Below are 18,262 nucleotides of genomic sequence, written 5' to 3'. Positions count from 1 at the left end.
GTCTTTCTGTCCGTTCTAAAGATACAAAAACAGCTAAAAAGAGGCAGCTAAGAATGCACAGAATGGGACGCAACTATTCCGCCAATAAAGCCTTCTGAAAAAAAAAACCTCCAAGAAACCGCGCCATTTACATAATGTGACGTTCATATTAACCAGGCTACAGCAACATTATCATTGTTGTTACGCCAAAGAACTACTTTACCTGCATAGTGACACCACACCTGCTAGCTACTAGCCGGCTAACGACTAGCTTCACCACACACTTGCTCACAGTGCCTCACACCACTACCGAAAGGTAACATTCCATAATGTAGCTGCTGCCACTGCTGCTGTTTTTATTTTTGAGTTTGGAAAAGTTAACAGTAGGTGTAGAGTTTTTTCTATGTTGCTATGTGAAATCCATGCGCCCAGGTAGGAAGTTCCAGTAATGCTTAAAATGACCAAAATATGTATGCGCCTGTTACTACATGGTCACAGCATGTATATAAAATGACAAAACGCTGTTGGACGTTTTTGGAGGTGTTTTAATAGCTTTGTAGGCGGGGTAGGTGCGTCCACATTACGTGCATTAATTAGCTGCCTCTTTTTAGCTGTTTTTATATCTTTAGAATGCACACAAAATAGAAGTCTCATAAGTATTGTGGATGATGAGCAAAACTTTAAAAAAAAGTGCAGTTTTTCTTTAAAATGTGTTGAATAAGTGTGTGAGGCATATTGAAGAGAAATGGGGGAGGGTTGGAGCTAAATTTAGCTCAATTTAATCTAACCCAACAGTCACTCTTATTGCAAATGTTGAGCCAAAATCGGAGGACGTCAATGTCAAGCCAGCAGGAGGGTTTGGGGGAGGGGGGAGCAAGCCAGGTGTCAAAAATAGACATTTTTATGGGCATATCATATTTTTGGTGATTTTTCTCATGATAACCAGCATGAAAAGTGGGTCTATTGTATAACCAAGCATATTGATGGTTTTCATTGAGGTTTAGTATCATCATCCGTCTCAATTTTACAAAATATTACACCTCCAAATGTGATGCAATGCACCAATGCAAACTACAACTATAATAACACACTTTAAATTGATACCTCTGTGTCAGTCAAAACCTATTTTTGAGGCTGTGTATTAACTGTCATTAGATTACATTACAAGCGATTATATTGTTGTTGCCAGTTGCTTGACATTTTACTTCCTTTATTTTCCTCCACACAGGATGAAAATACCGGACTGGGTATGAGTTTACAAAAAAAAAAAAAAGTCACCACATGAAACAGTAAAACTATTGTCAAATCTATAACAAAGAGTAAGAGGATGTATACATTTGAGGCTCCACTGGTAGCTTTGGGGGAAAAAAAAACACACACACACACAAAAATCAAAGTGGGTCAGTGGAAATTAGGGAAATGCACCTGCGGCCATGGCCACATGTTGAGTAGATTAGTGTATAGTTTGTTCCATCAGTTATCCTCTACAGTGGCTGGATTGGGACAGGGTATGGATTGCTGTAGGTTGCCATTCATTCATCAGCACCTCATTGAATGTAATTTCAGACAAAAGACACGCTCCGATACCCCTCGTGATAAATGCATCCAATGTTTGTAGCAGAAGATGCATATGCATTTATGGTTTCAGATTGTGGTCTAAAAGAAAACTGCTATGGATGTGTGCTTCAATGCAATCCAGCAGTATGTGTGCATATACAGTACGTGTTTGTGTCTGAGGGGGTGTATTTATTTACCATCACTGGAGGTGTTCCATGACGGGGCTGCTACCACACTGGGGTCTTGGGCAAACTCAGATGCTGTAAACACAATTGAAATTCTCTATTAGCATTTTAATTCATTGTTTTGAATTACAAAAAATAACACGAATAAAAAGGCAAATTACATTTTTATTTTGCTATACAGTACTTCCATTCTGTATTTATTACATGCACAAAGAACCAATTGACACACATGTTGGCAAGGCCAACGAGCTGAGTTTTATGGATAGTTATACAGAAAGATAAATAAATTATTCATGCCTGTGACAAACTCATGGTCATTCCATTTGACTCTCCTGTAGTATATCATCTACAGCAGGGGTGCCCATTACGTCGATTGCGAGCTACCGGTAGATTGTCAAGGTAAGGCAAGTCAAGGCAAGTTTATTTATAGAGCACCATTCGTACACAACGTAATTCGGTAAAACGAGTGTTTTACAGAAAGAAGGGTAAAATCACTTCAGAAAGTAATTCCATAAAATCATTCTCCATAAAACCAAAAAATAAAAATAAAAATGAAGAGTGCAGATAAAATACTTTCGGTTGTCAAATGCACAGTTGAAGTCTTTTCAGCCTGGATTTGAACAATTGAGGATTGTCGCGCATCTTCTGGAAGGCTGTTCCAGATTTTGGCAGCATAAAACTAACACAACCTCACAGTGTTTGGTCCTGACTCTGGGCATCCGCAGGAGAGCCCTCCCTGAGCTTCTCAGAGGCCAAGATGGTTTATGCGGCTCTAACATGTTAGAGATGGACTTTGGCGCAAGACCGTGAAAAGACTTGTACACAAGCAGAGCTGTTTTAAAGTCTATTCTCTAAGTGACAGGAAGCCAGTGCAGAGACCTGAGTACTGGACAAATATGCTCATATTTCCTGCTTCTAGTCAGGACTCAAGCAGCAGCATTCTGGTTGTACTGCAGCTGTTTTACTGCTCGTTTGAGAGCCCGGTGAGAAGGCCGTTACAGTAGTCCAGCCTGCTGCAGACAAAGGCATGGATTAATCTCTCTAGGTAGTTTGGGTCGATTGCGTAAACGTCACTTTGTAGATGTCATACTCTATGACATCAGTCAGCTGACATTAAGCTCCCCTCCTGATTCGTTCTTGCTCGTGTTTCAAGCTACACACAGAGATGCAACTTTCATCTTTATTACTCTGATTACGGATAAATTAACTCAGCAGTAAGAAGCTTATACCTATAACAAAAGTTGTCTGTTCACTTGAAGCGGCTAGTTATGTAGAAAAAAAAGTGTATTGTTTGATGGCCCTGCTTTGCGTCTTGAACTCCGTTACAGAAATCAGTGTTTTCTACAAGTCTGTTTCTTAAACTATTATTTCATGATGAAATGGAAAATGTGCCTAGTGCTGAAACTTTTTTAATATGTTGCCTTGACTTCGGCTACATTGTCTTTTGCATAATCATTTTGAATGATTGTATATGGGTAATGTTTGAGAGCAAATGCTAACGTGATGCAATACATGAACTCTGTCTCCTATTGAATGTTACGCAGCTATTTTGACTGACATAATACCAGTACTCAGGTTATGTACATAACTATTGAGGAATTATGTGTAAATATCTTTATTACCATATTGAATAAAATTATCATAACAGTCAAAGTAGTTAAACTTTTAAAATGTGAATGTGAAATGCTAATCATTTATATTTACAATAGTATTTCAAAGTTGACTAGTTAGATTTGATATATGTTATGTTTTGAAGAAAGAGGTAGATTATTTTGACTTGCATGCTGAAAAAGTGTGTGCACCCCTGATATACATGTATAATGTACATAAATACGTAGTCATTTTTTTTTAATACATTTTTTAAATAAAAATGCTGAATCTACTGTACTTGCAAACTAACTGGAAAACAGCAACACAACTGTAAAATATTTGCGACCGTGAAAGCATTAATAAAAACACGTATATAAAAGACAACACCAAGTCCAGAATACACTGACTTTTCCCCCCAAATTAAATGTGAAACCTCCACAATGATCCCACTGTACACTGAGCAAAGGGTTTGAATGTATAAGAGCCATGTGAACCTAATGCTGCATTATTGCTTTTTGACGACAGAGCGGCTCTTTTCATTACGGATGAGGGGGACAAAAAATGGGCCACATGAGGGGATTCCTGATAAATGAAAAAAATCTGAAGGACCTTCAGATAAAAAAAGCAAGATAAAAGCAGCTCACTGCACTGGAAACACTCAACACACATACAGTATGTCTCAGCAGACAAAGCTAAATCGCATATTGAGACTGTATTTTTGTGCAAGTTGGTTGTTTAAACTTGATGGATGGCCAACTCACGACCCTTACGTTCACACACCCGTGCTAAAACACAACCATGTGAGCTAAACAAAAACAGATAAACTTTCTCTGTGAATACTTAACTCAATTCAATGCTGAGGGCAGTAACCCAAAATATAAACATTTTTTACTTCCTCCTAACTTCATTCGTGAAGGGCATCCAAAGAGTCAGTCAGAGGCTGTGAGGTGAGAGAGTGTCAAACAGGAGCAGACCAGGCGGGACAAGCTAATTAGGTGATAATGTGTCGTTTCACACGTGCTGCATCAGGATGCTAAAGACTGCAGGGGTGTGCTTGTGAAATGAGCTGTGTTAATGAGAAGCACTTAAAGCCAAGGCATCTGTTAGCTAAGGTTGGCAAGCGACATGAAACACACTGGGTGGCTTTATTAGATTCAGTATGTCACAAGTGTATCTCCTTACAAGGAATGGTTGTTTTCTTCAAGCAACTATAAACTCTAGACACTAGTTACAACTGCACAATTCATTGGAATCCAATCGAGGATTGGGATGGGTCACATCCAATCCATTATCCGTATTGGGTTCCGATTCCAGGGTAATTCATTGATTGGAAGGTTCCGATACCACCTGAGAAGATTTCTGCTTGTTGTTGTCAGAAAAAGCAGTGAAGAACATCAGCAAACGTAGCCGAAAGAGTATCAGAGAAGGTACAGTATCTGTCTCCACACATGCACTGCAGCTGTCCTCTTCACTTGCACTGCACACACACACACACAAGCGCCTCGCCTGACACGTACACGGCCACACAAAACAGTTGGACATCGCAAACTCTTAAACACTACACAGTAGAGATGACAGGAAAGAAGGGCAAAATAAGGGAGTTTTGCTGAGAAAAACGGAAGGGCTAATAGGTATGCCTAAGCCTGACTGAGCACAATCATTCTGGCTTAGTACGATCACAGACCTTCTAAAGGGAATCAGAGATTGCATGATATATTAGTGTCTGCTGGAGCACAGTACGCTGATACAGGGGCGCCGCCTGCCACCAGTCTATGCGGGCAACTGCTTGGGGCCCAAGCCCAGATGGGGTCCCTTGAGGGCTGACAAACTTTGAACTTCTATGCATAATGCTGGTTCGAGGCGCCTCCTGTGAGTTTTTTCCTGGACCCCAACAGATTCTAGAATCACCCCTGCACTGATGGATATGTAATGGGTTTGTATTTCAGAAAACTGACGTTTGCACTCCAAATTGCAAGCATGAGCTTTTCTAGTGCCATAAGAATGGTAAATGGTCTTTCACTTGTATAGCGTTTTCCACCTCCTAGGCATTGAAAGCGCTTTGATACTGCCAGCACATTTACCCACTGGTGACGCAGCATCAGGAGCAACTGGGGATTCAGTATCTTGCCCAAAGATACTGAAGATACTGCATAAATCACGGGAGGATCAAACCTGCAACCTTCAGGTTGAGAGACAACCACTCTACCATGCCGCCCTCAAAAAAAAAAGAAAAAGAAGAAGAACACACATAGTAAATAAAAACCACTAAAAAAACAGTCTTGTTGCTGTGAGAACTAAAATGCCTACAAGTTCCTGGAGGTACCAAACACAGAAGTGTATTATTGTGACTCTGTTGCCCCAAGGTGGGTCTAAATTCCCTTTTGTGCTCAGGTTTGATAGGATTAAAGTGCCCAAGGGCTGTGTGGTAGACAAAGGACAGAGGAAAGGCAACGTTGCAGTTCACTAGCTAACAAAACCAGCTGAGTCTGAACGCGCAACTCGGGAGAGTGGACCTAAAAGGAAAACTGCACTTTAAAAAAAAAAAAGTTGCCCATCATCCACAATCATTATGTGCGACATGAACATACGTCTTTCCCTTTTCTGTGTGTGCTAAAGAGAGAAAAACAGCTAGCATGAGGGAGCTAACAATGCACGTAATGGGACACACCTATGTTGCCTATAAAGCCCTCTAAAACAACTTCCAAAAACACCAACAATGTTCAATTTTACATAAAGTGACCTGCATATTAACCAAACTACAGCGAAATTGTTATTGTAGGAGCACTGAAGAATTACCTTTCTGGCGTGGTGAAAATAGCGCCTCACTAACAACACCTCACGGCACTACCGAGTAGTAGCGATACTACTGATTTCTTTCAGATTCGATACTGAGTAAAATTAAGGCTGGTATCAGCAATACCGATAAGATATGCCTTTATTAGTCCCACATGGGGAAATTCCAGATCCGATACTTTGTGCAAATACACCTAACGTCTGGTAAATTTGAAAAAGCAGTGCACAGTATTTGAAATCATATTATAGCTCACAAAACAAACAATATAAGACATCAGAGGAATTTATTAATTTATTTTAACTGCATAACGTCTAGACAAGGTCTCAATAACTTTGTTACTTTCCACTGTGTTCCTGTTAATGATATACATTACTTCAAATGACTGACTAAGTATCGCTATTTTGATGAGAGGTAAGTAATGGAGTTCCTGCATCGCCTGTGAGATTGAATTGAATTTACCAGCTCATCGGGGAGCACAAGTCTTGCGCTGAAAGACACAGCCATCCCATCAGTCGGCATCCCAGTGAGAGCGAACATTGTAAGTCACTGTTTCATTACGGTTTGATTTTGTCAATGAAACTTTTAGCACCAGTGCTACATGCTAACGTTATGAGAATGGCTTAGTGTTTCGCTATAGCTGGATCTGCCGAGCGCCCAGCAACGGTATTCTTTTCCTGAGGGGAGTAAAACTAAAAAGTAGTAGTCGTTCTCGGCTCTCACAAAGTGTGTCATGATTAGTGATAGCAAATGCTCTCTTTGTTGCTGTTGTTGATGGAAGTAGCGTTCGTTGCTTTTGGCTCTGTGAAATCAATGCACCCTGGAAGGAAGCTCCAGTAATGCTTAAAATGACCAAAATACTGTTAAATATTACATGTTGTCTTGTACCTGCTACTACTTGGTCACAGAATGTATATAAATCGTTGTTGCCGGTTTTTGGAAGTGTTTTACTTGAGGTCTATATACGTGGACTAGATAAATCCCATTACGTGCTAGCTGCCTTGTGCTAGCAGTTTTTCTCAACTTAAAATGCACAGAAAAGAGAAAGATGTGTTCATGTCTCACATAAGGATTGTGGCTGATGAGAAAATTGTTGTGAAAAAAGTGCAGTTTTCCTTTAAGAATGGGAAGAATGGGAATACACTACATTTCTCACATGGAGGTGCAATAATTTTCTAAGGTACATCAACAGCAATGTCTTATACATATATACTGAGAACATGTTCTTTGTATGTGTGAAGATGAGTTGACCAAAAATGTCTCTGGCTTTTTCCTTTTGTTCTTCTACTTAATCTCCCCACTATTTGGGTCACATCTGTTAGTTCTCCTCCAGAATATCTGGAATATTTGGGATGAATTGCAGAGTAATTTTAAGCTTAGGTTTCTGATCTTACGCAGTAATGGAGGGAAGCAATTGTGTTCAGCCAATTTGTTAATGAAGGTCTTAAAAACAGAAACCTTCACAGAGTCTGTGTCAGTTTAGATCAGTCATTTTTGTATGGTTCTCAGCTTCAAGTGGATCAAGAGACTTTATGAAGGACTCCAGCCCTAACGATAAAATAAGGACAAACCGTCGTACTCCAGATGCATGCTCTATCTAACAAAATCACACATTCAATTGCAGCAATTGTCAGTTTTCTATACCACTTATTGTTAATAGGGGCTTGACTACATCAGCTTAATAAAAGTCAGCTATGTAAACCACTAGACTAACTGTTAAGACGGTGAAATTATTTAAATACTTCGATGTCAATACCGGAGTATTGTGTATGAGAAACTACAGATCTCTGGCCAAGAATATTTGGCACTTGTTGATAAAATCCTTCAAAGGCAAGAGTTAAATTTTTTTCGAGCTTGTGTTATGAGTTTATTATGGGAGCACTGCATCGGAATGAGTGGGACACATAAAATGTTTAACAGAATCACATCCAAAGAGGTCAATTGGAGAAGTTATGCATAACAACTAATATGCGGTTACATGATGGGGTGTTTTTAGAGTCAGTGGCAGTGCCTGTATCTGTTCTGTTTTGCATTAACTGAACTAACAGTGTTTTTCAACAGATCAACAGCACAGCAGTTGCATTTTCAATATACTGTACTGTATTTCTGCCAAAACAGTGATTAATTAGATTACCCTTTCCTGGAAAATTATTTTTAACGCTGTGACTCCCAACACTGGTTACATTATGACTGATAAATTGAGGGTCAAATGGATTTAGATGAAAAAATTTGATATTGATTCTTTTTTCTTTTACATTTTCTTATCTTTATGTCTTTTCCTATCTAGTTGTACTTTCCATTAAAAAAATAGCAAATTACCATAAGTAACTGCATTTTTTTTACTGATTATGTAGATAATCAAAATACTTAATGGAGGTGAAACTAAAAGTTTCAGCATGTAAAATGCAAGTCAACTGCAATAGTAGGATTACATCTGGTGGATTTACAAAACTAAAACCCCAAAATCAGATTGTATATGTGTGTGCATACAGTATTTGCACCTGAGTGTGTGTGTGTTTGTTCCCAGGCTCAACTGAAGTGCATAGAGGCATGGAAACAAGCTGGGTTCAGAGACTGGCTGTTCACCTGTGGACATCACGGACCAAAGAACACAGGGCCTATACACACATGCACACACACACTCAGCTGTGCATGGTCGCAGAGTGTTTTAGTGTGTAACCTTATAAGAGCACAGAAATGAACGAGAGAAAGAAGCAGAAGGGCTGAAAACTGAGCAGGCTGTGTGACAAGGCCCCTTATGGGTCACAACAATGAACAGCAAGAAAAAAAAAAGTATTGTATTTGTACATTTGACATTTGCAACAACATGACCATTTATGCCCCCTCCCAACCAAAGGAAGTCCAAACCATTAATTTACTTTTGAAATTGTGTACACAAAGTAGTAGCCAGGATATTCTCTGCAACCTAAACACAAAAAGCCTCATTTGTGCGGGTGAAATTCTTTGTAGAAACATAATCTCTTTCCTGGGGTTAATCGTCCCAAAGCATACTTAGTAAAAAAAAATCAAAAGTTTGTTTTGTTAAATCTCATGAAAGTCATTTCAAGCTGTTGCAGAGCTTGTTGAAGTCCACTTAGAATACAAAAATGGAGACGTACAGAATTGTTTTCTTGGCTGTCATTGTACATAAAATGACAAATGACAATTCAAAAGCGGTGTAATGCACAAAAAGTAGCCTTTACTCGAATGGTAAGAGGTTGAGTGGGATTACATGTCTTGTTCTCATGGTTATTGTGGAGTATAAAATGCATTTGGCAGTTGTTTACTGGTACCGAATATTTAACATGAATGATGTTAGCACTGGAGTGTCTTAGAATAGTGGACTATTCAGTTTGGAGGAGTCTGATTCGATCAATCTCGCCGTCATGAAGATGTCACATGATCAAGATTGTACCATTCTGACTACATGGGGGGCTGACGGCTGCGGCTGAGCACACATTTTTACAAAGAATGTCTTTGTTTTTGTCATAAATAGCCTATTTTCCGGTGTATAAGCCGCACCGGTGTAGAAGCCCACTAAATTTAGAGGAAAAGACAGATTTGTACATATATCGGTCGCACGTGTCCACATCATAAAATGGCATATTGTGGCATGCATGAGTCTGTGAGGACCAGGCAGCTCTTTATGTAACAGGAGCCAAATCATAAGGCATGAAAAAACTCACGACAAGCTTGTCAACCCATCGGAAATTGCAGGTGGTCATCTTACAAATAACACTAAACTCATCATACAGCAACTTAACACTCCAAAGGTATACCTGAGAAATATACAAACATGTACCAATACAAATTTGAAATGGAAAAAAAAAACACTCTTAAAGTTTTCTCATAATGCATTGCTCAGACGCAATGCATTCATTGGACGACAAGCAGCAAAGAAAATGGATGGCTTGCACTGCAATGTTGCCTCTGTCCACCAGAGGGAGCTAGAGGACCCCGAACCCAGAGTCTAGAGAGAGGCTGACATCATTGCAGCACCCCAATGAATGTGTTGGCACTGGCTGGAAAAACAGCACTTTTTTGTCTCCTTTGTTTGACACCAAAGTGTGGTCAAGTCTTATAATTTGGGGATTCAGTAATCCCCGATCGTGATAAGTGAATTTCCGCAAAGCAGGATTCCTTATTTAAAAATAAAATATTTTCATAGTTGAGCATAGAAAATCTGTTTACGGCATTCTAAATATGTTTTTTAACATATTAGACCATGAAATAATCACCAAATTACATAAATAACATTAAATAACACCCCTGTAGTCACCTTCACACAATATAGTAGACATAACAGTAAATATGCCATCCAAGACATAAATAAGACCTGTGCTCGTGTAAAACTAAGTGGCAGTCCGACAGAAAGTGACGTCGGGGGTTCAGAGTTGAGTTTTAGCTTGGCATGGGTTACTGCACCAACAGTAACTTGTGTTTTTATTAGGTATTTTTTTACTTGAGATTATTGTGCCTGTTGTGAGCTAATTCAAACCGGCAATAAAAGCCTGTTGTTCCGGCGAGCTAGTCTGGCATTTGTGTGCCTCACCGAAAATTACAGCAAAATTATTGACACCTAGTGGCCAGTGTAGAATACTACATATCATTCACATTGTCTTTGAATGAGTCTTCTGAATGTCTTATATTTGTATTTTAGTTCATTTAGCCATTTTATGCTTGGAAATGATTAATTTACGCAAAAATACGTAAAATTTGCTTCAATATGCTTATTTTTGAAAAACAATAGGTCATATTCAACGAGGAAACCGTAATATTTATTAATTAATATATTTTTTAAAAACCGTGATAGAGAGAAGTCGTGAAATTTAAGCGGCAATGTCAAGGGACAACTTCATAGCACTGTCTGTTGATTTGGTATGTTGTTAACAACCCTAAACTTGATTTTTTTAATTAGCGTGGATTTTTTTTCCTACTTTTTTTTTTTAATTGAAAGAATGTAACTTGTATATATGGACATACTGTAGCTTCAAAATGACAGCGTGAACTCAGCAACACTGGCAGCACAATTTGACCTGCAAACCTGGATGATGCTTGAAGGCTAATGTAAAAGGCCTGGTTGGCTCCAGTTACCAGCACTACAAGCAGACTAGTGAGGAATGTGCAAAGCATGTCAACCCCTACTGTACTGGTCATCTGTTTTGATCTGACATGTCTGGAATGAGTGTGTGTGTGTGTGTGTGTGTATGTCCATGTACGTACATGCACATATTTTTATAGAATCTGATCGCTTGCAAGAAGATCGTTCTTAATTTGACTGCCCACTGCAGTATAAATTGTCTGAGATATTCTCTGAGCATCCAAAATGGAATCTTAACATCTTCTTGTTGTTTAATTAAGAGAATGGGGCTTTCTTCAATGTAGCACATTGGGTGAATGGGACAAGGCGACAACTTGAGGATCATATTTGCAAAAGAAATGCGCATGACGAAGAAGGATGCCATGCTAGATGCCTGCCTGAGTATAAGCCTGTACTGTATGTAGCAGTATGTGGGCATACTTAAGTGCAACCTGTAGCACCTTTTTACTCAATGAGCTCATCACCAGCCCTTCGAGATTCCTTGACAATGACACACTAAAAAAGGATGGGCACCAACCAGATGGAATAAGAGACCACCGGGATACTGCTGCAGGTTGCCAAAAATTGATGAGGATTTAGACATCATGTGACTACAGTCAACCTGGGCACCATTCCAGGACTATTCTTCATGCCTGTCAGTACTTCATCACTCAAAGGCTGGATGTCGTCTTGCCTGCGGGACATATAATGACTGAAAATTGCGGGAAGGATAGTTGAAATCACTGGTTCTATTGACAAAACAGAGCATGAGAAGCTAAAGATTCTTGATGTAAGTAACAGAGGTGGAAAACATTAGCAGTGTTATCCATAATGGTCCTGGTGTTTCTTCCGTGGCCAAAGTTGCCTCAACAGCAAAAACAAGTAATATCTACACAAATTATGCAGTTAAAATACCAATGCATTACTGCATTGGTATTTCAAATTTCAAGTAATGTACTTTTATTTTCAACATCTTTTTCTTTGCTACCTCACCTGAACTGATTAATCCAAAGATAAGAGAATGCTGGCGTTAAGATTAAAAAAAATATATGTTGAAGGATCCTGGGATGGTTCTTGGAATCTGTGTGTGACACATCCTATCTCTATCCATTCAGGAACCCTCGTCAGCTCTGAGTCAAACGTGCAGACTATGCCGCAAGACGTCTCACTGGAGGTCAAAGAGAAAGTTGGATGGGAAAATAGGACGGCATTGAGATGGAGACTTAAGAAGTGGTGGGGGAATTGGAAGACAATATGTTGTTAAAGAGGAGTGTGATTTAGTCCAGACTGAAATGTTGCGCTTACAAGTAAAATGATTTCCTGTTAAAACATCTTGTTTTATTCCCAGTTGTTTTTTATCTTCATATTGTCTGTACTGAAGACTTCGTCCCGCCTGCCAACAGCCAGCCTGAGGTAAACTCTGAGCCATTCCAGTATGCTTTTCTGTCAATCACAGAAATGCTCTACGGGAAACCTCTCCTCGTCCCAGGTTAAGAAAATAAGCACCAGCATTCCTCCACTTCTCAAGGTAGCTGGCTAAATAGGCTGCTGGCAGGAGTGAAATGTAAATGAATCAGAGATGAGTAGCTGGACGGAAAAGAGCTTTTCATCTCCAAAGAGAGCATCAGTGATAGACTTTAGGCTAATGTCGAAAACATCATATCATATCATGATACGCCATACAGTTATTTTCTACACTGCTAATCCTGTTCAGGGAAGCTGGAGTTTGTTCTAGCTGACTTTTGCACAACAGGCGAGGTACACCCTGGATGGGTCACCTGTCAATCACGGGGCTGACACAGCAACGGACCATTCACACACATACTGGAGAGCCACCGACAGACGGCAAAACTCTGCAAATAACAGCCCTATTTTTTACATAGCTCGTTCCCCCTGCTCTTCCATGTGGAAAAAGTGTTTGCCCCCTTCCTGATTTCTTATTTTTTTGCATGTTCGTCACACTTAAATGTTTCAGATCATCAAACAATTTAAATATTAGCCAATGACAACACAACTGAACACAAAATGCAGTTTTTAATTGAAACATTTTATTATTAAGGGAGAAAAAAAATCCAAAAGCACATGGCCCTGCAGCAGGACAATGATCCAAAACACACCAACAAATCCACCACTGAATGGCTGAAGAAAAACAAAATGAAGACTTTGGAGTGGTCTAGTCAAAGTCCTGACCTGAATCCTATTGAGATGCTGTGGCATGACCTTAAATAGGCGGTTCGTACTGGAAAACCCTCCAATGTGGCTGAATTACAACAATTCTGCAAAGATGAGTGGGCCAAAATTCCTCCACAGCACTGTAAGAGACTCATTGCAAGTTATCACAAACACTTGATTGCAGTTTTGCTGCCAAAGGTGGCCCAAACAGTTATTAGGTTTAGTGGGCAATCACTTTTTCACACAGGGTCATGTAGGTTTGGAATTTTTTCTCCCTTAATAATAAAACATTTCATCAAAAAAACACATTTTTTGTTGTCATTGACTAATATTTAAATTTGTTTGATGATCTGAAACATTGAAGTGTGACAAACATGCAAAAAAATAAGAAATCAGGAAGTGGGCAAACACTTTTTCATACCAATGTACATGTGGCACTGTAAACAGGCACACAGACAGTTATATATAAGTTTCACTTTTGCGTCTCACAGCAACTAAGGTGCGTTCAAGGTTTGCCGAGCATAGTGCGAAATCTCAACGCTTGATGAAAAAACATCACCAGTGAAAGAGTCTTTTTCACCAGTGGTACATGTATGCTGTACATTTTACCTGTATTATCACGTATTTATGAATTATTACCAACTTAGCGTGTATGGGATGTGTTTTCTGCGGAAAAAAGGGATATTTCTAGAGAAAAAAAAACGTTTAAAGAATGTTTTGCATGGCCGTGAATGCTAAAATCACAAATGCGTGTGGATCTACTGTATTTACGTCCATAAAACTGAACAGCCAAACTCTGTATCACCTAAGATAATTGGTAGACACAGTATTAAAGTGGAATTTTGTCTGTACTGAATAGGCTCAATAGTGATACTGTGTCTTTACGTTTAAATAGTAACTTCATCTCAAACTGAAATTTACAATACTAAACTAGTGTATTTTATTCCCATTCAAAAAGAAAAACTTCATTCTAAAAATGAAGTTGGTAAACCGAAGGAAGAAAGGAGGCGGATGTTCACAATCTGCCTCCGTTGGAAAAAAACAGGCAGTGAAATGTCAGAAAGAGTTAAGTGATGAAAACCGTAGCATTGTTTTAAGGTAAATTTCACCGTGTTGGAAACTCGCAGCACAATAGCTGGAGGACTCCCAAACTGTTCTTTGTACATTGTCAGCGTGCGGAAAGGAGGACAGTAATAAAGTATGGAGGAGAAACATTAAACCTGAGAATCAAAGGGGAGGACATGATTCATAAGGATGTGTGCTGTAATGACAAGACAGACAGAGGAACTATGGAAAAGCTAGCATGCAGAACGTCTCCAGGCACTACCGAGAAGACCTTATTACCATTGTACAGGTAAAGGTAAATATAGGTTGCTTTGTCAGTTTATTATAATGTTCTAACAAATATTAGAGGTTGAACATAGTGTGCACTCATATCCTCTTTTGGACTACCTTTGGGGTGTCCAAACGTTTTCCACCAAGGGCCACATACTGAAATATGAAAGGATGCAAGGGCCACTTTATAATATTTTGTACAGCAGCCCATGTAAATATGGTAAGAAGTTACATATATTTCAACAGAAAACTGCATCTCAGCTTTGTGATACTGGTGAAAAAGCATATTAGTATAAACTTCAGCCTATGCTCTTTTTTTCCCCATTTTTGCTGGGTATTTTTCCCAATTATTTCGACTTTCTTCTAAATAATCTTCATAGATTTTTGTAATATTATGACTTTATTGCAATAATATTCTTGACTTTATTCCCATAATATTATAACTTTTTCACCAAACAAATTTTCCAAAACTTATTTTATTTTGTGTGTTTCTCATATTAGGATCTACTAAATCTACTCAAATTTAATTTAGTTTATTGTTGTTAAATTGCAACTTTTTAAAACTTTTTTCTCTTTATATTTTGACTTTATTCTCACAAAATTACAGCGATTTCAACTTTCTTCTTGTAAATTTTCTTCTCGTAATGATGTCTTTATATTGTCTTATATTGTCTTAATATTACAACTTTAAAAAATAACATTATTACATTTCAGCTGAATGTTACTAAAATGATGTTATTTCTCCTCATAATATCACAACGTTAAACTTTTTCTCTTTAGATTACAACTTTTTAATATTTCGAATTTACTCGTGTAAAATTTCTGATTTGTTGCTACTGTTTAATTTTTTTTCTTTTTTTTTTTACTTTTATTGTTAATTTATATTTTTAGAGTGTGGAAATGGCCCCCCGGGCCGCACTTTGGACACCCCTGACTAACAGATTAAAGACAATGCATCTCTGTCTGTAGTGACATAAGATAAACTAAACAGCATGTGCATTTGCTATTGCTTTCCAACGTCCCATGTGTCATCAATTGTCATTTGCACTGTGGGAAAAATGATCGTGGATCGGGATCCACAAACATACTTCAAAACAAACAGACATGCAGCGTGCAGCCTCATCTTGTTTTGCTTTTAATGAGCCTTGGCTGTGATTCTGTGCTGATGCTGTCATGCAGAGTTGCTTTTGTGGCTCCGATATGGTGCCTTTAAAAGCAAGAATAACTGCGGGAGTTAGTGGAAAAAAATAGACTCTATTAAGAGTGTGCATTCTAAAGAAAGCAAATGTGGCAGACTCAAAGATGATCACAGTTCTTCTCACGTTTCCAAGTGGTGTCATTTCCATATGGCTGCTGAGGAGCAGACTGAGCGCACCTTGGAACGTACTACAGACTGCTCCTCCAAACAGTCTCGCCTCACCTCCCATAAACCCTGTTCTCTCAGACACTTCATAACTAACCCACCTCCATCACAGATGATGGAGGGCAAGGCCAGTGAGATGGCGGTCGAGAGAAGAAAGAGGTGTGAAAGAAGGCACAAAGACCTCTTTTCTGTTACTTCATTTCCTGCAGTCTTCTAGTTTGCACAGATGAAATAAGTCCAGGATCCCCCTGCCTCTCTTCCCTACTTCTCATCAGCGGACCTCATTTTTGAGTGCTACACTTTTTGGAAAAATACATCCTGGAATTTTGCCATTATTAATGTGTTCAGTGCTGTGTGTGGCTAAATAAAAAGGGCTGAGCCTCAACATCAGCAGTGCTTGCACAATCTAATGAGATCCACTACTGTTCTTTGCAAAGAAAATAAATTTAATAATAACGGCTTTGATTGACAGTGCAATGGCACTGAACACTGCACATCACCCCCCATCTTGAACAAACAAGTGACCTGTAATAGTTAGTACAGGGAACTTTCCTCCTTCTGGAAGGAGGTGGCTTTGGACGATTGTTTGTGGCAAACCTAACTAATTTGGATATGAATAAATGTATTGAATTTTCAATTTTATATAATAAAGTAGATAGTGTATACCTTTTACCCTACATCTGTGTACCTGTATACCCCACTGTCTTTTTTTAATTTTAATTTTTTTAATTTTAATTTTTATTTTATTTTATTTTATTTTATTTTACCCTGTCCTATACCCCACTGTCTAACTCAAATTTAATTACAATTACTTATTTCTTACTAACTACTTGTTTACAATAATTAATTAGAAGTACTTATTTATTTAATTCATCAAAAAGGTTATTAGACATTTTTTTAAAGTCATGAAATATATGAAGTGGTCATCAAATAAATAAATAGGTTCACTGTTATTACACAGCAAATTCAGCAGGCCTAAATTGACACTGTAGGAGTTAATCTCAACACTTTCAAAGTGTCCCATGGGGTCCACTCTACAAAGTGTTATTTTAACACTTTTGAAAGTGTAGCCATTTTTACACCATTGTAGAGTCAATGTTAACTATTTATATAGTTAAAATTTAACACTCCTCGACACCAACCGGTGTTGCATTTTTTTAACACTAGTGTGAGGTGTCACAAATTAATTCTCTTAAGAGTCATTTATTGACTCTTATGGTGTCATTTTACTCTCAAAAGGAGTTGCAACATTAACACTATAAAAGTGTTAATATACTACTTCAAAATAAAATTTAAACATTTTTTAAAAATGACTAGTTGACTGCTTCATACATTTTATTCAAAAACATTTCATTTGCAACAGACAGCTTAAATAACAGCAGGGCACTACAGTATGTTTGCTTTTTGACAATTGTCATTCGAGCACTGCTTGTCAAATGGTCTGAAATGAGTCAGTTCATTTAAACATGACAGAAAACTCAAGCATTTGGTCTTCTATGCAGTACGCGTTAAACAGGTCCTCATAGTACATCGTTTCTACATTACAGCTATTGTGAAAGCACATTCTTTGTGTTTTATTATATCACAGATCTTCTTGAACATAGGTAGATCAAAGCTACATCCAGTACATTTGAACACACCAACATGGTAATCTATACCGTAACTTCTCACCCACAGCTGTCATCAGGTTGAGGTTCAGTTCCTGACAGCAACTCATCAATGTTCTGCTTTTGCGGGAGAGTCTTGAAGTCTGCAATGACTTTTGGTTTGAAGACAGTTGACCACTTAGCCAGGAACCTCTGAGATACTTCATCACCAAACATCATTGAGAAATCCTGGTCAATCTATAAACAAGACATGAATATTTCATATACTGTAGGCCTACAGGTTTACAAATGGTTGATGTAATGGGTAATCTAATACTGAACTCGTCCAAATACTAAAGATTTCCTTACCAATCCAGGAACATCAAGGAAGCGAGTGAACACATTGAGAACAGACGATGATACATCTTGTGCTTGGATCATATTCTGTCGATACTGGAAAGTTGCTCTCATCTTCTTTGACCACGGATTCATCAGTTGAATGTCTTATTGTAGATAGTGCCTCCCTGCACGCCTCACCAAACAGCTGTTGACCAGTTAACAGATATTCTCCTCTGGTTTTTGGACCATCATGAAGAAACAGTCTTGGAACGGCTTTGAGAGCCA

At 38.5% G+C, this 18,262-nt stretch overlaps 1 protein-coding gene across 2 annotated transcripts in view; it reads right to left on the bottom strand.

Annotated features, from left to right (window-relative positions):
• ror1 (receptor tyrosine kinase-like orphan receptor 1) overlaps positions 1-18,262 on the bottom strand; it is a 145,019-nt gene that overhangs the window by 48,431 nt on the left and 78,326 nt on the right. For both annotated transcript variants that reach the window (XM_054789398.1, XM_054789399.1), the window contains exon 2: positions 1,734-1,796. In XM_054789398.1, the coding sequence (XP_054645373.1) occupies positions 1,734-1,796 (63 nt within the window). The remainder of the gene's footprint in view (positions 1-1,733; positions 1,797-18,262) is intronic.

Source organism: Dunckerocampus dactyliophorus, chromosome 10 (assembly GCF_027744805.1).
Source record: "Dunckerocampus dactyliophorus isolate RoL2022-P2 chromosome 10, RoL_Ddac_1.1, whole genome shotgun sequence".
Classification (NCBI taxonomy): Eukaryota; Metazoa; Chordata; class Actinopteri; order Syngnathiformes; family Syngnathidae; genus Dunckerocampus; species Dunckerocampus dactyliophorus.
This window is presented reverse-complemented; position numbering and strand designations above follow the sequence as displayed.